Raw genomic sequence first — 26,672 nt, 5'->3', positions numbered from 1 at the left:
CAGTGTAGATATACAAGTTAAATACCTGTCATATTTTGCATAAATTGAGTTTTTAACTATATTAATCATACTTTCACTGCACTTTGTCTAACAGCTTTAGCTACTAGTTACTTGGCAAACTTATATAAACAATATTAAATACTCGCTGATCAAACGTGATGTATTATTATAGATTAAGTTATGCAGCATTAAAAGCAGAAAGTTGAGAGCCAGTGTGCTGCATATGGAGGACAGTTATTAATCAATTGATTAATTGTTTAGGTCACTTTACTCATAAAGCAATTCAGACGCACTTTGTGTGCTATTAACAGGACTCAGAGAGTCGAGTTGTTAAAAGTGAGAAGACTTGTATTTTCATATACATTTTATTTCAAGATATATATATTTTTTTATATCCAGTAGCTGTAAAAACATTCCTTGAATCCTGTGGGTTTTGAGGCGAGGCCTCAGTCTGCTCTGGTTGGTCGGTTCACACAAGCCTGGTTTGCCTAGCAGACAAACTAACAACTGGACTGCTGTTACTGAACTTTTGTGCCTAGAACTCTACGGTGGTGAACTGGTTGTTGTATCTTAGTGCGCTCAACATTGTTTAGCTAACACTGTTAGCCTGAAAAGCTTCATACCGCGATGCTTCTCCAGCAAAACAACAACTTCCAAGGCTTCATAAAGATTATCAAGAACTCTCTGAATCTGTGCGCTCGAGTGGAGACGAACCTAAACTGAAAACAACCCTTCAATACAATCAGAGGGACACGGAAAAACTAACAATCGCTCAAGCTGTTTGTAGCTATCAGTTCGCTACACTTCTACCAAGAACATGACCACAACAACTGCTTCCAAACAAAAAAACCTCACCACAGCACAATCGGATAGTTATTAGTGGTCTGCTGGGCAGTGAGGCCGAGGGGCCTGTAACAGCTTTGTAATGATCTCTGCTTGGTGTTGTCAAGCAGGATGCTGTTGCACACAGTTGCAAAGAATTTGAATTCCTGCAATTTTTTTTTTACATTTTGTTTTAGCACAGAGTTCAACATTATCTTCAAGCAAAGGCATCGCGCCCATACACACTGAACTCGCATGTTGAATCGTCATGGACAGTTGAGGGCAGAGATCCAAGTCGCTTTCGTGGCGTCAGGCTAGCTTCTACCGTGGCCCTGAGCATGTCCCTAGCCAGGCCGAGGCCCAAGCTAAACACGCACACTATGTGCACGCTTCTACCATACCATAGGTGTCTGAACATGAGGGACCTGTAAGTTGGCGGGATCGCACAAGGGCTCGTAAGATACGCTATTACCAATACCAGCGGCTGATCAAAGGCCTGACTACTGCCATTCATGGAAACCACATCTTACAGCTCCGATGGACTGCACTCGGGCATTTGCCATTGAAGATAGTTGAAGTCCGGTCAAGTTAAACTATAAATTACAATAACACCAGGTTTGCCTGGCAGACCACTAACAACTGTATTACTGCCACTGAACTTTTGTCCCTAGACAGATCTATACCACAAGGCCTCCAAAACAACACGTCTCCGCTCAGTTCTGATGGTGTTGTAGCTCTCACTTCACTGCACATCTACCACGAATAAGAACGGCAATGTTAACACCAGGCTCTGCTCAACATACTTTATATACTCAAAGGACAAAGACAAACTAACAACTGCTCAAGCAAAATCTTACACAGGCTGACAGAAATGAACATGGTTAACATGGCTCTGGTCGGGCGCCGCTTAGCTCGGTTGGTAGTGCAGCGGACCCAGGTTCGACTCCCGGCCCGGGTCCCTTTGCTGCGTGTCACTCCCCCTCTCTTACCCTGTTTCCTGTCACACTCTTCAGCTGTCCTATCAATAATAAAGCCAGAAAAGGCCCCAAAAAAAATTTAAAAAAAAAAACACGGCTCTGGTCATTCTGCTGGAGTTTGAAGCTCCGTTTGCTGCACCTCTACCATGAATGAGACGACAAGAACCGCTTCCAAACCAAAATCTTCACGACTGCACAGCTGCACGTCAGAAACCGAATACGATCCTTATTACTGGCCTGCTGGTCGAATAGACCGAGGCTCATGTTAATGTTGAATCTACCTAAAAGAAGCTGTCTATTTAAAATGTATAAGTCTTAGCTCAAAACCCACAGAATTCAAAGGAAGAGGAAGTCATTTAAACAGGTTTTGTTTTACTGAGAGGAAATATAAATAAGTCTGGTTACAGCACCTAAATGCATTTATTTGATCTAATTCATAAAGTATTTAACATGTGTATACACTGAGAGTCACAACATTAGAACCATTAACAGGTGAAATGAATAACATGGATGATTTTGTTCCAACGCCATGTTCGGCTGTGAAGCCAGGAGTCCTGGCATTCATGTGGATGTCTCTTTGACAAACACCAGTCACCCAAACACAGCAGCAGACCAAGTACACCCCCTCATGGCAGCAGCACTCCTTGGTGGCAGTGCCCCCCCAGCAGGACAACGCGCCTGCAACGCTGCAAAAACTGCTCAGGAACGACCCGAGGAACGTGGGAAAGAGCTCAAGGTGTCAACCTGACCTCCAGATTCCCCAGATCTCAATCCACCTGAGCTTCCACTGGATGCAGTCAGAGCCAAGAACGATCCATGGGGGCCCCAACATGGATTGGAGTTGGTTCTGGCGCATCCAGCAGATGTTCAGCTGGATTGGGATCTGGACAATGAAGAAGCCATTTTGAAGCCTTGGGTTCTTTGCCATGAGGGGGTGCAGTTGGTCTGAACGGTGTTTGGGTGGCTGGTGTTTGTCAAAGAGAATCCACAGAAATGACAGAAGTCAAAGTTTCCCAGCAGAACATTTGATTGTAACAAGATGATCAATGCTCACTTCACTTGTCAGTTGTTTTAATGCTGTGGCTGAACAGTGTAGATATACATGCTAAATAAAATATGATTATATCATTTATATTGAATATAAATGAGATCAAATAAATGCAGGCATTCTAAACAAACTGTTTATATTTCCTCTTAGTAAGCAAAAAACATTTAAAATACTACTAAATTTAAAGATTAGTGTCCTCATTCACTGTCGGTATTCACCGACCTGTGAATGAGACTCAACGACCCTCTAGAATCATTTACTGATCCTAGAGTATTAATGAACAGCAGCTGGCAAATCTCACACTTCCTGCCTTTAACTTTTGCACCTCCACTGCACTGACCTTGTTGGATCAGGTGTCTGTCCTCTCCGGTGCTGATCACCATACAGGTCAGAGCTGTTCCACCTGAAGCTGAAGACAAGTCCCACTGTTCACCTGGAGAGAGGAGGAAGAACTTTAGAATAACATGATGACTACATGCATGTGTGTGTGTGTGTGTGTGTGTGTGTGTGTGTTTTCGTATATATATATTCTGATGATAGCAGTAACAAAGAAGATGTAATCAGATTACAGACACATCCGGCAAAAAGGGGATTTCTTACAGTGTTATCATTTCATAATAAAGAATGGTATAGCAGTCTGTAACCATGTGCATGACATCGCTTCAGGAGTCTCACATCACTCTGCACTATAAAATCTGCTATAATCTAATTTAATAAATATGTTTTTTAAAGGTAAACCAAAAGTAAACCAAATGTATTAAATCCTGAAAACATTTAGTGCTTTATAGATGAGCAATATGATTTTAAAGTCTATCTTTTTACAGACAGGGAGTCAGTGCAGTGATTTAAATGACACATCAAACCAGAACTGAGACAAACACACTGAACACATTCTGTGCAGGTTACAATGAGGCTGCATATTGTGTGTATAAACTACTTTAGCTGCTCAGAATAACCTTCTAGATGCTGACAAACTAATATACTCAGACATTATAAACACAACACTTGGAGCCTGTTAGCTAACTGTGCTGTACGCACATATTCAGCTGTAAAGATGCTAATTTTAACAAGTTAACATCACACAGCAGGATAATGCCTTCAAGCTAACACTCTCCAACAGACACACGTTAGCTAACATGCAAACTTGTCTGTAAAAACACGACGATGAAATGACTCAGACGTCTTTATAAGCTCGTTATAGTGTCAGTACCCGTTAATAAAGGCAGCGGAGCCGCTGCTAATGTGTTTATCAAACCTGCAGCGCATCTGCAACAATTTTAAAGTCAGCTAGCTAGCTAACATAACATTAGCACTCACTTACACTGACCAGTATAACATTAGCTAAACAGCTTCCATGTTGTTCTAGATAATAAATAAATTAAAAATACTTCATGCCGACTTTACCGAAACTACTTTCTTGTGTTTAGATAGTGACCAAAGTTTAGTTAACTGTGCATTATTCATTTAATTAACATGGCAGAGATAAAAACGACCGAAATCACAATGGAGTTTGGTGCATGGAACACAACACAACGTCCGTCAAGGATTTAACTGGCTGTAATTAAAGGATTTATGTTCCAGCCGAATTTATCTAATCACTGAACAGTTACATGAGAAGTCTTCAGTTTCTGTTCAGAGTTATTTCAGAAACATTTGAGGTAGAAACAAATCTAACCAACAAGGAGGCTGGCTCCATTTTAACCCGCATATACTGGGCTGAGAAAACATTAAAGTAGTTACTATGTGGAGCCGCTGATATGTGAAGAAACATAACTTGGGCTAATTACCTGAGTTAAATAAATATTGACTATCTGTACACCTCCCACACAGACATGAATACAGCTGTACTGCGCCGGTAACTAGACACACAAAGCAGATTCGTACAGAACAGTTTACTCACCGTGTTTGCGTCCTCAGAGAAGGGACCAGAGTGAAGATCAGTCAGGTAAATATATACACAAATAACTTTTTGGAGGGAAATGCGCTAATTTTACGCGGGAAACGGGTGAGACCGCCCCTTTCGGCACGCACCACACGGATTCGTCAGAAAACCTGTGGGCTGGACTTACTTCACTCAACCAGAGAAACCTCTAACCCCTCAAAGTGGTTTAGCCCTGTCTGTAGAGTAGGAGTTCTGTTATCAGAAAATCGGCTTTTATCCTGAGTTCGAGTCCCTGCCAGAGAAACTCAACTGCATCATATTTACTGTAACTTCTCATGTTAAAATAAAAGTTAATTGAACAAATACAGATAAACACTTGTTAACAGGATACACAAAAAGCTACTTTTTAAAACTGATTTAATTTCTCTGGTCTTCATTTGTTATTAATCCAAAACTAACTGATTGTAATCAAGTTACATTACTTTAATATTGTGATCGAGGGCACTCAGGTAATTTGGACACCTCAGCTCAAGTGTTACTGATTCTGTACTTTTACCATAAAATGAACTAAACTGAATATGAATGATGACTTCATGGCGATGATGTCACAGAAAGGGGTGGGGCACTAGTACATATTATGTATGTAGCAACTGGAGCCGAATTATATTAATGAACAACTGTTATTAATGAATGAACTGGAGGAAACAGGTCAATATCAAGGATATAACTTCTTTATAAAGTTATGAGGTGGAGGCATGCGCTTTTAACATTGGTTTGTAGTAAAACCGAAGAAGAACAAGAACAAGAAGAAGAAGAAGAAGAAGAAGACGAAGGGGACAAACTAACAAACCGATCTTAATGTAATGTAATGTACAAAACACTGTACTGACAGCAGGGATTTAAGAACAACGGCACACGACAGTTGGTGGCGATAGCGCTAAACATGTCGCTATTAACACGAAGAAGAAGAAGAAGAAGAAGCGCTTTAACCGTTAAACACATGGACCTTAAAACAGTCTTAATTGAAAGCACAAAGTTGTTTTAGCAAGTCTTAACATATATACAAAATACTCCATTGATAACGAGTTAAGAACAGTCTCACACGACAGTTGGCGGCGATAGTGCGCCGCCTAGACACAAGTCGCCATTAAAACGTAGAAGAAGAAAAAGAAGACAATGACGACGACGAAGAAGAAGAAGAAGAAGCGATGCAGTCAACTTGTGTGAACTAGCAAGATCTCGCTGTTATAGACAGTAAAATGTCGTGTTGTGCACCTGGATGTAAGAACAGACATGGCAAACATCAACTCCATTTTTATAGAATACCGTCGTCGAGGACGCCCTTCGATGCTAACCGCAGACGTCTGTGGTTGCTAGCCATTAAACGGACGTTCTGGACCCATGAAACCCTCCGGAACGCTCGAATCTGCAGCGCTCATTTCATATCAGGCAAGTCTCGTATTCCACTTTAAATCACACATAATGACACAATCAAAGATGTCGAGAAATGAATTAGTTACAGCAACCACACTGCTGGTATTCTCAGTAGGCTGTCTTACAGTGGTAAACACCATTGACCAGCGTTAGCAACATTAGCAGGAGAATGTAAACAAAACAAACTGCGAATGGATGTTTGACTATAGCATCTGTAAGTAAGTACAGGAACATGGCGTATGTGACATTTAGCACACACTAACTCATGTCTGAGCACACTGTTGGCTTTTTACAACATAATAAGTGAGGATGTCTTCCAGGAGAATGCTCCATGGATCCAGAAAGTCCAGACTTTGTCCCCTCAGTGTTCAATTGTACGACCAAGAGACAGTGTACGGACAGGTAACCCCCTCTCCCTTTTATGTGCTATCATCGTACTTTACCAGATGATGTTGGTGTAACTTGATTGAAAGGTCTTGGTTGTTATGTGTTTTGGTGATGGGCTCAATAGGAAGAAGAAAAGAGCAGCAGCTGTCAGCGGCCCCTCTCTGGACGACCCATCCAGCTCTCTCACTGCAGCGCAACAGTCCGACAATGTGGAGCCGACAGCAGACTCTCCGCAGCCTCCCGACTGTAAAGAAGAGCCTTTAAATGGTAAGAGTTATGGTCCATGATGATCTATACAGACAATCTGTTTATTGCATAGCTGTTAGAGTTGATTGAGGTGTCATTATTGTTCCTAATCTTATCCTTAATTATAGAGGTGCAGTCCAGTTGTTGAATATGTATCAACCTCTGAATATTTCAATGAGAAATTATGATGTTTTTAGATAAATGCAGGACATCCAACAAAAGAAGGGTTAGACATACCAAAAAAAAAAAAAATCTCAACTTCTAATTTCTGTTTCTGCTTAGAAATTCTGTGTTAGTCAAGCTATACTTTTCAGTGTGTGTGCTGGAGTTTTCACATTTACGCAACTTGACATCAGATGTCTTCTCTGTCCTTTAGATCAGTATCCTGTCTCCGAGGAAGCGCCCCCTTCATGGCAGCAATGTGACATTAAGGTTGAGCAGGTGGAAATGGTGATCGTAGAGCACCCGCTGGTCAAAGAGGAGCCGGTGGATCAGTGCATCAGTCCAGACACGGAGGCTGATACTTCCAATGGTGCTGAAGTCCGACTTCCCAAATCAGAACCAACCAGTGACTGTGAGCTGTCCCCGTCTCCTGCTGCTGTGACTGTGAGTGTAAATGAAAGCATGAAGGAGGAATGGAATGAAAGTGATGGTTCGTCGTCGCCTCAGAGTCACAGCATTGAAGTCTACGTGGAACTGGAAGAGCCTCCGAGGGAAGAGAAGACTTGCAGATTTTGTGGTAAAGGTTTCAAAAGGGATTCACATCTTATAAGACATGTAGACCAGAGTCACAATGGACACAAAGCCTTCAGATGTCTGAAGTGCAACAAGGAGTTTGAACAAAGGCACCACTTAATCGTGCATGTAAGAATTCACACAGGTGAAAAGCCTTTCAGTTGTGATTTCTGTGACAAAACCTTCAGTCAGAACTCAAGCCGTATAGTTCATATGAGGGTGCACACTGGGGAGAAACCGTATTTTTGTAAGAAATGTGGGAAAAGTTTTCCCTCGGGTAAACATTTCAGATTTTGCAATGTGCAGAATGAGGGCAAAAACACACCAGAGAGAGGGGACATAGATGAGAATCTCAAAGAGGAGAAGGCTTTTAAATGCTCTGAATGCAGCAAGGAGTTTAAACAAAAGCACCAGCTCGTTCTGCATTTGAGAGTTCACACTGGTGAAAAACCCTACAGATGTGATGTCTGTGGCAAAACGTTCACTCAGAGCTCCAGTCGGCTTGTTCACATGAGACAGCACACCGGAGAGAAACCGTATTTCTGTGAGAAATGTGGCAAAAGGGTTGGTTTTAGTCAACACCTCCAGTACTGCACAGGGAGACAAAGCAAAAACGCAAAAAAAGCCTTTCGCTGCACGACGTGTGGCAAAACCTTTTTCACAGACTCGGACCTGAAGGTTCACATGGAGGTTCATGAATCATGGAAACGACACGTCAATGAGAAACTGCAAGGACAAGAGACGGAAGAGAATAAAGTTAAAGTGGTATGAAAGAGCATGAAAGAGTATGTGACAGAAACATTTTTTCTAAAATAAAATGTGCATTGAGTCATTCGGAATGGTCTGTTTCATCTTTAATCTCTCATGAAAGCAATAAATCATAAAATGTGTTGATTTCAGCTGCATATATAAAACAACATTCAACAGTTTATGTGGCTACAACTGAAACATTTGGCTCAGTCTGTTTTATTTTTTTTGCTTGTTTTTTCAAAAAATCTTTTAACTGGGCAATTTACATACTCATTGATTACTTATTAATAGCAATACACAGCCCGCGCTGTGTATAATTACATATACGACCCTTTTTCTGTTTCTGCTCTAGCTCTTCTTCTTACCTTTTTTATTATATTGTTTATTTTTTTACTATTATTGTTGTTTTGAACTGTCCTTTGGCTGCTGTAACGCACTAATTTCCCTGTTTGCGGGACCAATTAGGAAATTTCTGATTCTGAAGCCGTATAGCCGGCCAATAAAATAAGATAAAACAGTCTTGTTCAACTATTATATTAGTTATATTAGTTATTAGACATTTCTGCATTGATTTTGAATTAATAGGTCAAATGACCTGAAGCTATTGAAAAAAACAGCTGATTATTTCATGAAAAATGCAGACATTCCCTGGATACCAAGTCATTTTGAGCATGTTTATCCTTGTTTTTTATACTACTAAGTCATTATATACATAACAGAAAAATATTTTCTCATTATTTTGAGATACTTTCAGATAAGAAATAATTTTGACAAAGTTTCTCAATGTGATTGTTTTGCACAATCTTCTTTTTTTCATCACATTGTTGGAAAATGTGCCCCCCCAAGACAATTCAAGACAGTTCAAACTCTCACTCAAAAGAAAGAAAATAGATATTTAATTAATATAAAATGTGTCCATTAGTAGGTTTACAAAAAAGGCACTGTCCTAACTATAAGCCCTAAAACACAGAAAGTAGAGGAACGCTCTGCAGCTGCTCTAAAACTGACTTTTCATCCGGACTACTTTTTACAGTGGGCGCATGTAGACGGTGACGCAGGTGATGAACGCGGAAGTAAGTGTTCCAGGGCGGTGATGTTTTGACAAACTTCATCCTGAAGCAGCTCCACAGTGAAGTATTATTATTATTAAGTTCAGAATGCCTCACTGCGCGGTGAAGACCTGCAGGAACAGATCGAAGACTGGCGCTAAATTGTCGTTTCACCGCCTCCCGGTGAGGGAACCTGAGCGGCTCAAACTCTGGCTGTCTGCCCTGAACATCGATGTCAGCACTCCGGTGGACGAGCTGAAGAAACACGTTGTGTGCTCGGAGCATTTTGTCCCGGAGGACTACTCGGTCAGAGGACAGCCGAGGACCAACGCGATGCACCGTTTCCTGACGCCGACGGCGGTCCCGACTGTGGGCGTGTCCTCCGCAGCTCCAGGTGTCACACAGGTGAGTGATGATGGGCCACATCAGCTGTTGTCCTCTGATTAATGTGTGAGAAAACGTATTAATGAACACCTATATCTTATTTACATTATCAAACAAAGCTTTTTGATGAGAGTCTCAAGTATAAGAGGCAAACGCTGCTACAGAGATAATAAATGTCTTTTATTTTGCCTGTTAGCTGAGCTGTATTGTCAGATATATATTAACTTTACAACATCTTTAGACAAGGAAGATGCTTTAAAGGTGCATTATTTAGTTCTGGTGATATTATATATATATATTATTTAGTGACCTTTAAGAAAAACACAATGATATGTAAAGTGAAATCTCCTCCTGAGCTCTGTCTTGTGATAATCATCTGGTTGCGTAGTATGAATGGATGCACTGTGTATGCTATAGTGTGCCGTGAAATCTAACTTAACAGGAACTTGGTTGAGGAGTTCATCCTGAAGAGGGTTCCTGAAGCCTCTTCTCTCTCTGTGTGTGTGTGTGTGTGTGTGTGTGTGTGTGTGTGTGTGTGTGTGTTCTGAGAATAGGTTGATGTATGACGCACAAAAACGGCTTTAGTGTGTGGGACGTTTTATGTTTATCCTGAGGTGGAGGTGGAGGTGGAGAGGATGGGAATGATGTGTTGGGTGAGATCACATGTAATCTTGTGACTGCCACAGTTAGCAGTGTTGTTTTCTGCTGTTCTAAAGGATGAGAAGAGAGACCGCCTGTCTTCAGTCAGCATCGATGTGCAGCTGATGTGTGACGCAATAAAGAACTTAGAGGAAACACTTTGTGTTTTAACCAGCTCTCATCTGCACTAGACACTTTGTTTATATGTGGCGGACCCTGCCACTCTTCTCCTGGGGACCTTATTTTCCTCTGAGATTAGCTTGTTTATTCAGTTATTGAAAAAATAAATATTTCTGAGGCTGTTTTTTTGTTGTTTTTTACCTCATTGTTATTGTGAATATTAAAGTTTGAATTTCTTCTCCCAAAACTACATCATGTCCCTTTATCTCATCTGAAAACATCACCTTTTAGATCTGGATACTTGTGATTTTAATGTTTTAAGTGCACGAATATTCAAACTCACTACAAAATTTTAGTCTTTAGTTTGGATAATTCGTGAAAACATCTCATTGTGTCTCTGCAGGCTCTCCTCTCCTGTTCTTGAGACCTTATTTTCCTTGCTTATTCAAAAAATAGATATGTCTGAGTTTGTTTTATCTCCTCATTAAAATTGTAAATTTTAAAATTCTGAGTTTGAATTTCTTCTCCAAAATTACATAGTGCTCCTTGTAAAAGGGTCAGATTACCTGTTCCTTTTATAAGACAAGAGAAGAGCTCAAAAACATACAGAGTAAGACACTAAAGATGGTTGTAACAAAGCTAAATGAATTATATCAGATTTGACACAATTAATCAGCAGTTTTGATAAGCAATGAATTAATTTTTAAGCAAAACACTAAAAATGTATTAGTTTGAGCGTCTTGTGACAATCTGTTGCTTCTTTTGGCGTCTGTGATAGTGAACTGATTCTCTTTCGATGATCTGTTATTTAAGAAACCGAACAGCAGAGCAGTGAAAAACTAAAATAACAGACAATTCAACAATGAAAGAAACTGTTGGTTGAAGCCTTCAACTACAGTAAATGATCCACTTTTATAGCAAATTCAGTGTAATCACAGATGAAAGCCTGTTCTCATGACTTGTTCATGTTGTCTCGCAGGATTCAGGAAAAAACTGGATCATGGATGAGTTCATGGATTGTCATTCGTCTGAAGGTAAGACCTGAGGAGGAGGGACTGAAGACAATTTTAAAATCTCAGCTTACAATATTTACAGTATATCTGCCTCAGAAATTTCTGTATTGATCAGGTTATGATTTCCAGTGTGTGTGCTGGAGGTTTCACACATATGCAACTTGACACCAGATGTCCTCTCTGTCCTTCAGACAGCCGGGACCTGCTCAAGTCATTGCATCGCTGTGGCATTAAGGTGGAACAGATTCCCGTTCTGGAGGAAGCTGAGATCCAAGAGCAGCCACACGTCAGGCAGGAGCTGGTGGATCGGTGCATCGGACCAGACATGGAGTTTAATACTTCAAATGATGCTGAAGTCCGACTTCCCAAATCAGAACCAACCAGTGACTGTGAGCTGTCCCCGTCTCCTGCTGCTGTGACTGTGAGTGTAAATGAAAGCATGAAGGAGGAATGGAATGAAAGTGATGGTTCGTCGTCGCCTCAGAGTCACAGCATCGAAGTCTACGTGGAACTGGAAGAGCCTCCGAGGGAAGAGAAGACTTGCAGATTTTGTGGTAAAAGTTTTAAAAAGGATTCTTATCTTATACGACATGTAGACAAGATTCACAACGGCAACAAAGCCTTTAAATGCCTCGAGTGCAACAAGGAGTTTGAACAAAGGTACCAGCTCGTGCTGCATGTAAGAATCCACACAGGTGAAAAGCCTTTCAGTTGTGATTACTGTGACAAATCCTTTGTTCAGAACTCAAGTCGTCTCGCTCACATGAGGCTGCACACTGGGGAGAAACCGTACTTTTGTGCTAAATGTGGGAAAAGTTTTGCCACAAGCAATCATTTCAAATTTTGCAAAGTGCAGAATGAATGCGAAATCACCCAAGACAAAGGGAACGCAGACGAGGACAAGGCCTTTAAATGCTCCGAATGCAACAAGGAGTTTAATCAAAGGCATCAGCTTGTTCTGCATGCGAGGATTCACTCCGGTGAAAAACCCTTCAGTTGTGATTTCTGCGGCAAAACGTTCACTCAGAACTCCAATCGTATTGTTCACATGAGACAGCACACGGGAGAGAAACCGTATTATTGTCAGAAATGCGGCAAGAGGTTTGCCAGCAGCCACCATCTTAAACTGTGCACAGGGACACGAAACAAAGGCACTGACAGATCCTTTCGCTGCACTACGTGTGGCAGAACCTTTCGCACGGAATCGGACCTGAAGGTGCACGCGGAAGTTCACGTGGCCTGGAAACGACACCTCAGCGAGAAGCTGCAGGGGCAGGAGGGGCTACAAGAGAAGAAACTCAAAGCTGTGTGAGAGTGAGCTTCTCTCTCTGCCGTCCTCCTGCCTGAAACACGGGAATTGATCGCAGCGTTCCATCTTGAATAATGTTTCAATTTCTAAAATGCATCCAACTGCATTCCTTGTCATGAACACCGTTATACTCATCTGACAGATCATAAAATACAACAAAACTATGGACAGATGGTGCAGCTATGCAACACGTCATATTTAATTGACCCCACTCTAAAATGAGGCTCTGAAAAGTGTTGCTAGATGTGCAATAATCATAATCATAATCATAATGATCATTTGAGTATGTTAATTTTGCCATCTATACAGTGTCTAATCAATAATAATAATACTAAAAGTGCCATTATGCACAATAATTTGACCATTTCAAGTGTTTGAATCAAGTTGTTTTGTATGCACAGTGAAGCTATCAGGGTTTTTCATTTCAGATGTTTTTCGTTGTTGAATCACATCATCTTCCAAAGCTACTTCAGCTTCTGTTCTGAAGGTTTCTGTGTGTGATGTTATAGAGTTTGTTCCGGCGCATCTATACATTATACGTGTTATTGAGTTACATAAATAACCACATCAGTAATGAACCAAAGAGGTTTCCCACTCTTCTGGTTGAATGTATAAAACATGTTCCAGTGTTTTAAGGTTTCACGTTTTGTTAATAAAACGAAAAAGAAAACTTTTCTTCCATATTTTTGTCTACATAAATGGTACATGGTAAATTTTGTTAAACAAAGAAATTAAGTTTGAGTCCTGCTTCCTATTTTTTTTCAGACAGTGGAGTTATGATGAATTCAGGAGTCTCACAGCCTGGAGAAAGAAACTGCTCTGTAGTCTGGTGGTACGGATGTGCAGACATCTCGCTTTACTGATGTCACTGATGCTCCGTAGACGGGTACCAGCAATGTTCTGGGCTGTGGCAGTTTGTGATGTTTCATGTAGGAAGTTGCGCCTATAACCGGCTCCACCTCAGCTCCACTGTTGTAGACAGAGTCGTGTGTCTTTGCCTCCTTTTCCTTTTCTAAAATCAACAATCAGTTCCTTGGTTTTGACCGAGTCCTCCCGGGCGGCAGGGGCCGCTGTCGACGTTTCAGCCTGTGTGTTATAAAGCTGAGCTGGGAGCATTAACCCGTTGTTGTCCTTGTGTTTCACCTCACTGTGCGGATTTCAGTTCCCGCGGAGTTTGTATCTTCATTTTAAAGTCCGTGTCACACCTCCATATTTACCGGTAAGGTTCACGGTGCCGGTGCTCCAAACATGGCGACGGGGACGCAGCTGCTCAAACGGCTGGTCAACGAGCGGCTCGCGGCGGCTGCGGTGGAAATCTTCGGACTCGTGGAAAACACGATCAGGGAGTATCAGGATGAAGTTGTCCGCTCCAGGAGAGAAATCGTCGAGCTGAAGGAGCAGCTGGAGCAGCTGGCCGATGTAAAGCCTGAAATCATCTTATTCACAGCAGGTTCGTGACGCCCTGGATGTAGCCGTTAGCCGGTTTGCTATGTGCAGCTAACGCTAATGTTGTTAGCAAACAGAAGCTAACTCTTCTGGAGGTCAAGGGTCAATTGGAAGCCCACCAACATGGTTCACTGAGGTTTTTAAACACTTTGTTATGTTTCTCTCTAATGGTCATACACCCTTCTGTTAATCAAACATGTAATTTAGTCAGCAAATAGGACTTTCACTGTGAAATTCAGATATTTCTTCGCCCACCTCAAGTATTTGGCCCTGTTCACTCCCTGAGAAGTGATTTAAAGACAGCCTTCTATCACTGACTGGAGTCTCCTTTTTTATTTAACTAATTCTATAGCTGATCAGTCTGTTTTCCTATTTCTTTGTGAACTCAGGTGTACTGATCTGCTGATGGTTTGGTCACTGCTTGGTCATGCTTATGTTACAAAAAGAGTTCCGGCATTACACGCAGTTCAGTCTATGATTTGACACAAAGAAAAAACCTCTGTTTACCTACAATAACGATTTCTCTTTGGACCCTTGCATTTACTCTGTGAATCTTTAATATTCATGACAACAACATCAGAGATTTCCAATGTCTCAGACTTTTGGTTATAACATGTGTCCTCTTCCTTTTAGGCACCCCGTCAGTCACCGGGGAGATTCTACCTTCTCAGCAGCCAGAACAGCTTCCCAGTGTGCAGACAAATGAGATCTTTAACTCTGTGCAGGTCAAAGAGGAGCAGGAGGATCACAGTATCATTCCACCCCAGACGGATGATATTCCTGAGGATGTAAAAGTCAGACTTACTGAATCAGAAACAATGTCTCAGACACAAAGCCAGCTGAACCCGACTTTGAGCACTATGACAATGAACAACAACAACAACGATGATGAGGATATGGAGGAGGAGGAGGATGATGATGATGATGATGACGACGACGAATGGAAACTCTCATCCTCTTGTGGTACAGATCACGATTACACGTCTCATTTGGGGCCGGATCATGCCCCGAAACACGAAAAGGCTTGTCGTTTCTGTGGCGCGCAGTTTTTCAGGTACTGTGATCTGGTCAAACACGTAGAACACATGCACATGGGAGAGAAGGCGTTCAAATGCCCTGAATGTGACAAAGAGTTTGCCCGTAGGGACTATCTGGGTGTGCATTCCAGAGTTCACACAGGTGAAAAGCCGTACGAGTGCCCGTACTGCAAGAAAGTGTTTGCTCAGAGTTCAAATCTGTATGTTCACTTGAGGCAGCACACGGGGGAAAAACCCTATTTCTGCAAATCGTGTGGCAAAATGGTCGCCCATAGCTCTCATCTCAAGATCTGTGGTACGAGGGAGCCCAAAGAGAAGAAGAAATTTCGGTGTTTGGTTTGTGGTAAAAAATTTCACACAGTTTCAAATCTTCAGGAACATATTAATGTTCACGATGCCCGGAAACCCAACACTGTTGTGAAGCCTTTTTTACTGTTCATCCCTCAACAAATACCAAAAGCACGCATTGATTCACAGGTGATCCAAAAGAAAAACAATGACAACTGTTGTTGAAAATTTATTGGGGTTTTTTTGTAGATCAAAACCTTTTGAGTCGAGTGATCACAGTTTGGGGTGTTACAGTTTTTGTGTCTTGTTTAAAAGGAGATTGCACTTGTTGTGATGTGTGTTACTTCTCAGGGATACCTTGTCTTTCTTTGATAATTAAATAAAATATGTTTGTAATGACGAAGAGCTTTTTATGGCACTCTTTAAACTTATTTATTTCGAGTTAATTACTTTGGCATCCTTGCTGACAATATCAAATAGTCTGAATTTCATTTTCCCTGCACCCCAGACATGATAGATATCATATTCAATGTCCATAACAGATAACAGGCATCCATATTGATTACATTTTTATGGTACACTAAAGTTAAACATTAAGTTGTCTAGTATTTGTACAGCAGCATCACACTCTCTAGATATCAAGATACCAAATTAATAATAATCTTTATTCACATAGCAGCTTTATTAACAAGGTTAAAAGGTGCACGTATAGCGAAATAAAACAAAATTTTGTGCATTAAAACACCAAAGCCAGTGACAAAATTTAACCAGACATGACAGAAAACATTTAAAAACAATGGTACGCCTAGAAAAAAAAGAAAATAACCAACCAGAAACCTTGAGAATAAAGTTTTTTAAATTCCTTATTGGTGAAACAGAATGTTATACTACTACTTCTACTAAATATAACACAAAAGTCGTAATATCAGTAAGACAAAGAAATAAAGTACACTGTTGTAGGCTTTAAACAAAAGGTGTAATACCAGCTTCCACCTGTAGGAGGTACTGTTGCCAACACGCCCAAAACGCTACAGACAACATCGAAGATCGTCTATTCGGAAGAGGAGTCACTTCCCGGTTTGCAAAACAAACCCCCGGGGTATCTTCAAACGGCTGTTGGCGACGAGCAAATAACGGTGTGTGGAAACGTGACGCAGTGAGAGCTCGTCGCTTTTTACGCGTCTCTTGTGATACTTGGGGAGAACGATGACAGAGGATGGAGAGCAAGGCTGCGGCACCGAGAGACGAGAAGTGACGGGAAGACAAAGTGAATGAGTGTCGGTAAATAAAACCATGTCAAGATTGTACTCCCAGCTAACTGTTAGCTATATTTAAACAGCATGTCAACGCTTCGGTTGCCTTTGACGGATGGCTGCTGTTGAGCTAAGTAGGCTGCACTAGCTAGCTGCTGGTCATGTAAGCTAATCAGTTGTGGTGTAACAAGGTGGAGGAATGCGATCTGGGATGAGACGATTAATCCTAATGTACCATCAGTACCCTGGATAGCTAGCTCGATATTAGTTGCGTTTCCGGGTTTTTGGTTTTATTAACTGCTTTGTGTTGACATGGCTGACATCATTTAAATAACCATGTCATGGGCATGACACCTGTCTGTCTGTCTGTCCAGGAGTAGCAGCCAGAGGAAAATGGCAGGAGCTTAGTGGTTGTCTCTCTGCTTCAACGTCCATTTCATAAAGCCAGATGATTATGCTAATCGGTTAAGTACATGTAGGGACACTGGAGGTTTCACAGTCAGCGTGTTTATTCTCTCCAGGGGGTCTGGTTCCGGTGTGTTTACTCTGAAGCTTTAATACTGTTTAATCCATGATCCCGAAGAGTCTGCTGGTTTGAACTGCTCAGTGCAAGTAGCACAAAGCTGCGGATAATGTTTCCTGTATCAGGTAACTGACTGACTGCTGAACACTGTTTCCACTCCAGGATCAGCAGAGTCACACAGCTGCTCATATCAGTGAGATCTTACCATCTGACAAATGTGTGTTGTTGTTGTTTTTTTTAAAGGAGACTCAAAAAGAGGATGTGTTCGCAGATCAGATTGTGATATAGACGTGTGAAGTTCAGATTTTTTAAATTTGTTTTTTGGGAACATTATGTTGTGAGGAACAATCTTGCCTGCAGGTTCCTCTATTTTTAACACGCTCAGCTGATCGTCGCCTGCAGACCAGGAAATCATCAGTTTGTTTGCAACTCATATTTCCATACCTGCTTTTTGTTTTCCTGCTTGAGTTTAAACTTTGCTAGACGTGAAACTGATACCTACATATTCTAATATAGTCTCTGATGTAAAGGTTATCACTTTTAATGTATAGGAGTTTTCGTAATATCAAGTTTCCAGTTTTTGGGACAACAGTAGATGAGAAAGGACACAGTTCTACATCATCTTTTCTTCCAACAGACTTAGTCTGATTTGCAGAACCAGACATTTGCACATGGACTCATCCCAAGAGGAATGAGCCCAAAACACAGTTTCACAGAGGAGAATCTTGCTGGCTTACGTGACGTGGTGTAATTGGTATTCTGTTCTGAATATTTTGTTTGCTGTTCCGAGCGAGCGATCAGACTAATCGAGATGCGTATGACCTGTGTCAGACCCTTTCATCATCATTATTTGCTTAACTTAATATGCAAAAACATTTTTTGAGTAATCTTGATATCCGAAGTGCAGAGAAGCAGCTAATAACAATAGTACTTTAGTGAGCAAGCACTTTATTTCCAGTGATGAGCTCTCAAATTGAAGCTATTTTGCCCAGGTGGTTTGTGTCCAACATCGCTAGGAGAGTGTAAATCTTAAAATTAGTATGGTAATTGTGGTAAAGTAAGGAAACCCAAAACAAATAAGTAGCCAATGAACTAAACGGATATGATCAGATTGTGCTTAATATCATCAATACACTGAAACATGTTTCCCAAGAAAAGCTGTTTCTCATGGTCCTGCTCTTCTTGTCCTCTCCCAGGTGCATGAGGCCTTCAGGTCCTGCTAGGAGAACCCATGGAGCCATACATCATGCCGCTGCACTCCTCCTCCCCTCCTCCGCTGGATGATGATGGTGACGGGGAGGCCGGATCGGAGGAGGACGAGTTTGGGGACTTCTCTGTTGGTGTTTCTTGTTCGCCTCCTGGCTTTGCTGATTCATCGGATTCACCATCCGGCCTCAGACAGCCTTCTCCCACCATAAAGCCAGCCACCCACCAACCCAACAGCAGCTTTAATCAGCCGGTTAAACAATCCCAGCCCACGCCTGCTGTGAACTCAGGGGCCAGCAGGGGCCAGAAAGACGTGGAAGGTCAGGATTATGATGCTGAGTCATGTGTGCACCTCACAAATGGGTTCTCTGAAAGAGACCACGACTCTGGGACCCACACGGCCTCAGCAGTGGGCGTCTGCTCGCCCAGGGAGGAAACAGGGTTTGCTGATTTCACTGTGTTTACAGAGCAGGCGGCTCATCCCTGGTGCTGCGGGTTCAATCCCGTGGGCAGCACAGAGCAGTGGGATGGCAGAGCGGTTGGGACTGGACAGGAGGTGGTTATGGACTCTGAGCCCAGACCTCATTGTGCATTTAAGGCAAAAGATAAAGTTTGCACTACGGTGAAGCACTGTGAGAAAGGAGATGCAGCACTACCAACACAGGACCAGCATCAGCCTCAGGAAGCTGCAACAGGTACGGATTTTCCATCTGAGGAGCCTGGAGGCAGTCAGAGTGAAAAGAGGGAACGGTTTAATTCATTTCAAACCACAGAGGCGCAGGAGGATGCAGAAGACGGCAGAGACGATCAAGACAACAGCCTCTCGAATTTCCCCCAAACATTCAGCGCGTATGAATCTGCTTCAGAGGACATGGCGTCCTTCTGTGATGATTTCTCATTTGAGGGTCCTTCTGTGGACGTGGAACCAAATGTTTCATCTCTCGGGTCAGTGGATCAGACAGACTGGGACCCGACGGATGACGAGGAAGAAGAACTCACACAGCGTAAGACAGAGGACGGTTTTCATTACTGCGACCAATCTGCAACTCAGGAAACTTCGGCTACCTCCAACCAGTCACAGTCTGGAACACACACAGAGGACAATTTTGCAGACTTCAAAGACTGTAGCTTTGAGCATCACAGGGACCAAGGACATGTCCAAACAGCTGATGTAGGGGTGCTGAGTCTGGGAAACCTCCCACCGAGCGACAGCTTTGCAGATTTCTGCTCGGCGCCCACGCAGGAGGAAGAAGAAGGGTCGTGGGCGGAGTTCAAGGATCAGAGAGCTCAGGAGGAGGGAAGAACTTGGACACAGTTCAGAGAGCAAGTCAGCAGCCTGCAGACTGACGGGAGCGCTGAGGAGGAGCAGAAGGAGGAGGAGGAGGAGGAGGACAGGACGGGGCAATGTGGGGTTTCCAGGAGGAACAGCTGTCAGGTGGAGGATAGTTTGCTAAAACTTCCTTTGTTGTGGTTGCTTTATAATGATAATGAGCTGCAACAGAGGATATCTAGTTCTGATTTTTCCAAAGTTGTTTAAGGAAAATAAAGTGCCAGAGCTCATCAGCTATTACACTTTATATATTTCTTTTCTTGCCATTACTTTATTTGCTTTATGTTTTTATTAGAAATTACAACAATTTTGAACATATATTTCACATTTGATCTTAAAATTAAAGAGTCCCCCTTTTGTCCCGGCTAGGCGTCACTGTCCTGCCGCGTCCAGCAGCTTCTCCTCACCACTTTTCCAGAGGTAGAGATCCCAGCAGTGGAGGCTGAGGAGGAGGAAGTGGTCAACCTCAGTGTTCTGCTTAATGCCCGACAACAACCTGAGAGTGAAGAGGAGGAGGAGAAACCAGAAGTCGGTCCCACATCTCCGTGGTGAGGATGACTTCATGGCAGCGGTGGTGATGATGATGGTGGATATGTTGCCAAACAAAATCTGTTTTATAACAATGTACCAAATGATTACAGCACAATGTTTAAACTATATCCAGCTCATCCCATTTTTTTCCTTGGTCACTCAGTAAACTGATATTATCATAGTTATCAACAGAAACTCTCTTTAATTGCAGCAAGACATCTAGATTTACTAACAACATGAAAAATAGTTCTGCTGTTTCTAAACTAGTGGTTTTCTCTGTTTCTACTGTTTATTTGAATGATCTCAGAAAACATCTGAATGCTGCTGTGTTATTTCCTCACCGTCTCTCAGGGCTCAGCGGGGGCCGTGGTGGCCACACCAGGACCTCCACAGTGCAGTCGGCCTCCGGTTTCAGTGGGGAGGCTCCCACACACACAGGACTCTGCTCAGGTGCCTCGGTGTGGACACGAGAAACATTGTGAGTTTGGCAAAACATAAACACTCGTGTTTGTCAGTGATCCTGACAACATCCTCAGCTCCTTACTGAGTAAAGACTGTGATAGTGCATCATTAAATCTTAAAGAGTGAACGGATCAATGTGCTTCACTTGCAGGATATTTATTATAAGCAGTTACAATTCTGTTGGTTCCCTTTAACATCGAGCTCATGATAATGTTCTAATAATTGTTTTATTGTGTTCGTCTTGTGTTTTGAAAGGTGTTCATCGGCATGAAGAAGCAGCCAGTGACTGTACCTGCTTTTGCGTCCAGCCTGGTGAGTCAGCTGCAGGAAATGTGAACTAAATTAATTTGGCTTTATTAGGAAGAAGAAAAATAAGTTTTGTAATGGTGTAAAAGTGTTTTCAGTGGTCAAACAATTCAGTTTGTTGCTCTTAACATTGAGAGTTCACGTTCCAACCCTTGTTTCTTTTTTGACCTCCTTCTCATTTTCCGACTCATCGACTCATCAGGGAATGCTGGAGCCCACCAAAGACTCTGTGCCGGCTGTCTGTTCTCCAGGAGACACAGCGGTCACAGCACAAGCACCTCCAGGACCCCGAGACTCAACAGATTCAATGCAGGTAAACTGACTCGACTTATTACAGCATCATGAGAAAAAAGAACATCTACAATGAAGGACACAGCACCACTAGACATCCCTAAAGTCGCCTATAAACATGTTTTACTGTTGCATTCTAATAACTGACACTTTTATATGCTGTGTCCCAGGAGGCGCCTCCCTCCAGCCAGCTGGACTGGAGCCGCCGTGGCCTTAGCAGCTCTCAGGACGGTACGTCCCCTCGCCGAGCCCCTCACTTCTGGGGCCGGAAGTAGACCACAGTATCAGCCATCCCCCTCTACCCGGCTTCTTCCTCTAATAAGCCAACACTTCTGAGAGTTTACTCTGGACTCCTCCTCACTTCCTCCAGGGCATGTTCTGCTTCTTTTAATTTACGCTGTGTTTCCCCTCGGCAGTATTTTGTGATTTACGCGAATTCCCGCACATGAAAACCACAGAATAAACCACGGCGTTCGGAAATCATCTTGTTGTCATTAAGATTCGTCCAAACAAGGAAAAAAAAAACTTCCAACAAACCTTAAAACTTGGATTCAAACTAAAACAGATGTGCAACAATTCTAAACCATCACCCAGCAAGTATGAGTTGTTAGAGAACAGTAAAAGGGGAAACAGCGTCCTGGCTTCCCTTCTCTCAGTGTCTTGTCTTTACCTGCTGCCGCCTGTCAGATTTATCTCAGTATGTTGTTTCTGGGGAAACATTGTGGTGTCCGACACCCGATGTGGGTTGATGCTACTGAAAACAACATGTGCATACTGGTGTTGAGCTACTTTTTGAAGTTGTTTTTTTTTTTTTAAACTATAACACTAAAAGTCTGAGTGTATGACTAAATTAAACTAATGTCACATTTGAGAAGCACTAACCACTAAATATCAGCTCGTGGTGCATGGTCATAAAAACATGTGGTGTTGAATTAATGGATGTGTTGATCCACAGAAAAGCATTTTAGTTCGGAGGTTGAAGTCTTCCAGTTGTAATCTTCACTCGTCGCCCAGCACATGACTTTATTTCATATTGAGACTCGTGAATCTGGCAGAATCAGTTGATTTTTTGTTTTATTAGAAAACTATTAATCTGTTCACGTTTGGGTTGCATGATAGAAAACGTTGGTGAGGAGAAATCAAAACAGACATTTTAAAAAGAAAACAACGTTCATTCTTTGCTCAGGAAAAAAGCAGAATCTGGTTTTGTTCATCAGTGTTTGCATAGACAGTTGTGTCTAACATATTGTAAAACTTGAATACCATGAAATGATTCTTTTGATTATGAGTACATGGAGTGTGTTATATATCATTCATGGATGCTTCATGTACAGATTTGCTGGTTAATGACGGATGTTCATGGAGCCTAACTGGACCTCACAAAACAAAAGAGAGACCAGAAAAACACATGAAATACAAATTCCACAAATTAGCTTTTGTGGTGAAATGTCGCAGATTAAATGATTCTAGTTAATGAAAAGTTAAGCTAAATATAAATTGGCCATCTGATTTTTTTGTTTTATCAGACAAAGATCTATGTAGCCACAAAGACACAATGACTTTCTTTTAATAAAGAAAAACCTAATGTTGCTCAGAAAGGAAACTAAAATGTAAAAGAGAAAAAAACTTGAGTAGCTTAAAGTCACTTGGCTGTCAGTTCTGCTCTGGCAGGCTGACACATTGTTGGTGGATCAGCCGGTACCAGAACTTTTCCTCGAACACACAGATGAGCCGAGTACATAAGAAAAGACGTCATTAAAGGAACAGTTCGACCAAAAATGAAATTTCATTATCTTAAAAAGACGTTTTTCACACCCTCGTCATGCATTTTGGCTTTAAACGGTGTAACTTTCTTCTTGGATTACAAACGGACTGTAATGAAGCTTCATGGAGCCATTTTTTTTGTCTGCTTTTAGTTTTTTATGTTTTAAATCCATCAGCTAAACGGAGAGTAGAGAATGACTGAAGTTTCATCTTCGGGTGAATTTATCCTTCAGCGTTTAGGTTCAACAGAAGCACCAGAGTGTGTAAGAATAATAAATATCCGTGTCTGACATGTTTGTGTACGTCCAGCTTTACATCCAGTTTTCCTCAGCGACCCAAACGAGACACAAAGTTCTGTAATCGGTCGGCAGTCAGGTGACGGAGCAGCGTTGTAGTATTGAAGTATGCACAGCAGGGGGCGGCGTTCTCTGTGTGGGTGGTGCAGCAAGAAGGTCAAACACACAAACTACAGGAACACATCGAAAAGATGATTTAATATTGAAGAACAATCAGCCGCTAACTCTGACAGACACGCACCTCATGTATTTAAAATATCCTGTTTTTATCATTTTTGTTTGTATAGTTGGTTAAATGAAATCTGTCTTTTAGAGTTTTGATTTATTCTTGATGAGATTATCATGCTTAGAGATTGTTTTCATGGTTAAAACAGGAGATAACTGTTGACCGATCCAACACGAGACTGCAGTCGTGATTCCTGCCGTCACTTTGTGCTGCTGCTTTTTTTTTCCTTTTTATTTTTCCTCCCTGTGCACTGATGCGTTCACTGTACGAGCATGCTGAATAGGGATAGAGGAGTGTTTGGTTCCTAATCAATCCTACCTGAAATCCATTTGTTAGTATTTCATTATGAATCAAAAGTGTTCCTACAACGACTGTCTGTAACCGCAGTTACAGTATTTCATAATGAGTTGTGCCTTTTATGCCAGCAATTGTTTTCTAAAAAAAAAAAAAAAGTATTTATTTTCAACCAGTGATTTTTTTCTCTTCGGACCTCCAGTTTGTTGACAATAATCTGTTTGTGTTTCTTTCTTCAGAGTTTCTGCTCAAGTACAGATTTAATGCACTGCAATAAGGACTTGTAGGAAATCCTTGTAAATACTGAAATAAATCAGTTGATCCTTTCTGTTTGGTTTTGTTTCTCTTCCCTCGGCTTTTCTTCTTCTTCTTCTGTGGCTCAATGCAAAGTCTGAGCATTGAAACGGCTGCACAGCTTGCTGGGATTTGGTGTTTTATTTATTCTGCGATACAAGAGGATATAAAAGTGGCTCAGGACAGCAAACATGCTTCATGACAGGCAGCCACTAGATAACTGAGATTGTTAAAGATTTAAATATCTTTCCGTCAGCTTCTGAGACCTTCTTATTTTACTTTAAAAACCAAATCAAAGTCAAGAGTCAGATTTTTTTGCAGATAATCTAACAAACGACAACAGACTGAGGCTCTTTGAACCATCTGTCACTAGAATCATAATATTGGCATGTGGAGGTTGTTTCAGTGACGGTGGAGGCCTCCAACAGAAGTTGGATAACAGCAGCTTTGCATTGCTTCGCTGAGCTTCGCTTGCCGTGTCTGTCTCTTTCTCGCTGCTTCAATAAAAGGGGGACACATCATATGTGGAAAAAAAGATGCTCCTTCTCCTTTTATGATGCAGAAACAACCTCCCTGCTCCTCCTCAGCCACTGTCTCCCCTTGTTAGCACAGGCTGCGCTGCTCTCAACCTGGATTATTTTGGTCCTGAGGAGGAGAGCCGACTCGACAGCAGCGGCAGCAGCAGCCGCAGCATCAGTCCTCCTCCAGGTCAGCAGCTGAAACTGCAGAAATGTAGATTTTATTGAGTTTTATGTCGTGTGAAACAGCAGTAGAGCAGCCACCAGTCCACCATGATGGCACTAACACAAGCTCTTGTGTGTGTGTGTGTGTGTGTGTGACTCTCAACGCTCACTGAGTGCTTTGTCCCTTTCACAACACGTCTTGTGTGTTGGTTGTTACACACACTCACATGTTGAAGGAGTTGACCGTGAGCTGTATGAGTTGACCATCAGCAAAGTGGAAACCAGCGCTGACAGCAGCAGCCACATGGAGGACACTCTGAACCGCCTGATGTCCTCTGCAGAGACAACCAGCACTTCAGTCAGGTCAGCTGTCACATCCGCTCACTTTGCATGTTTTATTTTTGTTTTATTGTCATTTCAAAGCGTTCAGACACTTGACACAGACCTCAGGATCACACACAAGCTTCTCTTACTGGATTAGTAATGCAACATCTCCTTGTCTTCCTTGTGTTTCTTCATCATCATGTCAGGAAACCTCTGCAGGATGAAGAGCTGAGTGCCGAGGCTGGCAGGCTGATCTCTGGACTGCCCGACCTGTCTTTCATGCGGGCGAAGGTCCTCATGTTCCCGAGCGTCCTCGTCCCTAAAGAATAACGCTTCCCACATTAAATACTCCATGTGTGAGGATGCAGGAGACACTGTGGTCTGAAGACTCCCCCTGCTGGCTATTATCAGCCCCCAGAGTGGAGCTCTTTGTTCAGAAGAGAGGAAGAATAGTCTCTTATTTATCGACTAACTGATGCATTCATGTAACCGTATAATAATCTGTGCAGAGAATCACTCCTGCAGTTCTAATCTTGTTTTTCACTCATCTTAAAGTTGATTTTTGTGTCATTTGGTTCAAAGTTACTCATACAAGCACATTTATTCAAATGAATCTCCGACAGGAAGCTTTAATAACTGCTGTAATGTGTATTAATATGTATTATATAACATGTCCACAGCTTGTTTTTAATGTAAAATGTGACCTAAACTAAAGTGACCTTAGTGAATGTGAAATAATGGAAGAATATTTATGTTTTTTTATGTGTTTTGTTTATGTGTTATGTTTTAAGTTTAAATGTCAGCCACTAAAGCTTCATATGTGGCTTCTGATTGCAGTTATTAACCTGATTTCTTTTCCCACAACAGACAATATTGTTTCACATCCTACATGAGAATAGTTTCAGTTGGCTGATTTGAAGCTCTGCAACAGCAGGAAATAAAAGAAGTGAAACTTTTTTAGGACGTCTCCTCTTTTTTTTATGTAGGTCAGCAATAATCTTTCATCACTACAACTTCAGTATTCCAGCAACAACACGCTTCTGTGTTGCGTTTGTGCATCTTCATAAATGTTCAATTAATGTGCTGATCGATTGTTGTAGACTTTTTGCAAAAATCTAAATCCATGTAGGGAAACATGTCAATCAGCAGGAAGATTAACTAGTCTTCTCTTTTTAGTTTTTCTTGGTGGCTGCAGCAGCGTCCATGTGCAGACTGGAAAAACCTGCGTTTACTGTACATTTTTTTAGGTAATGTTGCAATAATTAGGACATAAGACAGTTCAAAAGTGCCAGTGTTACGCCCCTGAAACAGGGGAGAAATAAT

General features: G+C 41.8%; 5 protein-coding genes across 10 annotated transcripts in view; 4 read left to right on the top strand and 1 right to left on the bottom strand.

Moving 5' to 3' along the window:
* abch1 (ATP-binding cassette, sub-family H, member 1) overlaps positions 1-5,223 on the bottom strand; it is a 58,605-nt gene extending 53,382 nt beyond the window's left edge. The window contains exons 1-2 of the mRNA XM_037123939.1: positions 4,748-5,223; positions 3,188-3,280 (exon numbers count right to left, since the gene is read on the bottom strand). The gene's annotated coding sequence lies outside the window, so the exon portion shown is untranslated. The remainder of the gene's footprint in view (positions 1-3,187; positions 3,281-4,747) is intronic.
* A 625-nt stretch (positions 5,224-5,848) lies between these two features.
* LOC119033616 (zinc finger protein 260-like) lies at positions 5,849-8,366 on the top strand. Of its 2 annotated transcripts, none has more exons than XM_037123949.1 (4): positions 5,849-6,178; positions 6,487-6,565; positions 6,675-6,817; positions 7,173-8,366. In XM_037123949.1, exons 1-4 carry the CDS (start codon positions 5,989-5,991, stop codon positions 8,300-8,302), a joined length of 1,542 nt encoding a protein of 513 aa, XP_036979844.1. In that variant the 5' UTR covers positions 5,849-5,988; the 3' UTR covers positions 8,303-8,366. The 2 variants fall into 2 exon arrangements, with proteins under 2 accessions (XP_036979844.1, XP_036979843.1); XM_037123948.1 differs by having other exon boundaries at positions 6,484-6,565.
* Positions 8,367-9,109: 743 nt separating this feature from the next.
* On the top strand, positions 9,110-15,971 carry LOC119033617 (zinc finger protein 180-like). Its single transcript, XM_037123951.1, has 4 exons — positions 9,110-9,735; positions 11,453-11,507; positions 11,678-14,245; positions 14,875-15,971. The coding sequence occupies exons 1-3, from the start codon at positions 9,439-9,441 to the stop codon at positions 12,796-12,798; spliced, it is 1,473 nt and encodes a 490-aa protein (XP_036979846.1). The 5' UTR covers positions 9,110-9,438; the 3' UTR covers positions 12,799-14,245; positions 14,875-15,971.
* Positions 14,044-18,565, top strand: LOC119034061 (zinc finger and SCAN domain-containing protein 31-like). Its single transcript, XM_037124762.1, has 3 exons — positions 14,044-14,245; positions 14,875-15,614; positions 18,539-18,565. The coding sequence occupies exons 1-3, from the start codon at positions 14,044-14,046 to the stop codon at positions 18,563-18,565; spliced, it is 969 nt and encodes a 322-aa protein (XP_036980657.1).
* aftphb (aftiphilin b) lies at positions 16,630-26,306 on the top strand. 5 transcript variants are annotated; one of them, XM_037124544.1, is made up of 10 exons: positions 16,630-16,843; positions 18,539-19,983; positions 20,248-20,426; positions 20,761-20,887; positions 21,127-21,183; positions 21,380-21,490; positions 21,639-21,699; positions 24,955-25,050; positions 25,262-25,388; positions 25,556-26,306. In XM_037124544.1, exons 2-10 carry the CDS (start codon positions 18,574-18,576, stop codon positions 25,677-25,679), a joined length of 2,292 nt encoding a protein of 763 aa, XP_036980439.1. In that variant the 5' UTR covers positions 16,630-16,843; positions 18,539-18,573; the 3' UTR covers positions 25,680-26,306. The 5 variants fall into 5 exon arrangements, 4 of the variants coding, with proteins under 4 accessions (XP_036980439.1, XP_036980438.1, XP_036980442.1 ...); XM_037124543.1 differs by having other exon boundaries at positions 16,632-16,847; XR_005079431.1 differs by having other exon boundaries at positions 16,634-16,847; positions 24,905-25,050; positions 25,556-25,691.
* Positions 26,307-26,672: the final 366 nt, after the last annotated feature.

Source organism: Acanthopagrus latus, chromosome 15 (genome assembly GCF_904848185.1).
Source record: "Acanthopagrus latus isolate v.2019 chromosome 15, fAcaLat1.1, whole genome shotgun sequence".
NCBI lineage: Eukaryota > Metazoa > Chordata > Actinopteri > Spariformes > Sparidae > Acanthopagrus > Acanthopagrus latus.
This window is presented reverse-complemented; position numbering and strand designations above follow the sequence as displayed.

Excerpts from the sequence above, each read along its gene's own strand:
- LOC119033616 (XM_037123948.1), top strand. The coding sequence starts at position 5,989 with ATGTCGTGTTGTGCACCTGGATGTAAGAACAGACATGGCAAACATCAA. Across the intron at positions 6,179-6,483 it reads CAGCGCTCATTTCATATCAG|GAGAATGCTCCATGGATCCA; the intron begins GCAAGTCTCGTA and ends GATGTCTTCCAG. Across the intron at positions 6,566-6,674 it reads AAGAGACAGTGTACGGACAG|GAAGAAGAAAAGAGCAGCAG; the intron begins GTAACCCCCTCT and ends TGGGCTCAATAG.
- LOC119033617 (XM_037123951.1), top strand. The coding sequence starts at position 9,439 with ATGCCTCACTGCGCGGTGAAGACCTGCAGGAACAGATCGAAGACTGGC. Across the intron at positions 9,736-11,452 it reads CAGCTCCAGGTGTCACACAG|GATTCAGGAAAAAACTGGAT; the intron begins GTGAGTGATGAT and ends GTTGTCTCGCAG. Across the intron at positions 11,508-11,677 it reads GGATTGTCATTCGTCTGAAG|ACAGCCGGGACCTGCTCAAG; the intron begins GTAAGACCTGAG and ends TCTGTCCTTCAG.
- aftphb (XM_037124544.1), top strand. The coding sequence starts at position 18,574 with ATGGAGCCATACATCATGCCGCTGCACTCCTCCTCCCCTCCTCCGCTG. Across the intron at positions 20,427-20,760 it reads GTCGGTCCCACATCTCCGTG|GGCTCAGCGGGGGCCGTGGT; the intron begins GTGAGGATGACT and ends ACCGTCTCTCAG. Across the intron at positions 25,389-25,555 it reads ACAACCAGCACTTCAGTCAG|GAAACCTCTGCAGGATGAAG; the intron begins GTCAGCTGTCAC and ends TCATCATGTCAG.
- LOC119034061 (XM_037124762.1), top strand. The coding sequence starts at position 14,044 with ATGGCGACGGGGACGCAGCTGCTCAAACGGCTGGTCAACGAGCGGCTC. Across the intron at positions 14,246-14,874 it reads AATCATCTTATTCACAGCAG|GCACCCCGTCAGTCACCGGG; the intron begins GTTCGTGACGCC and ends TCTTCCTTTTAG. Across the intron at positions 15,615-18,538 it reads AGAAGAAATTTCGGTGTTTG|GTGCATGAGGCCTTCAGGTC; the intron begins GTTTGTGGTAAA and ends GTCCTCTCCCAG.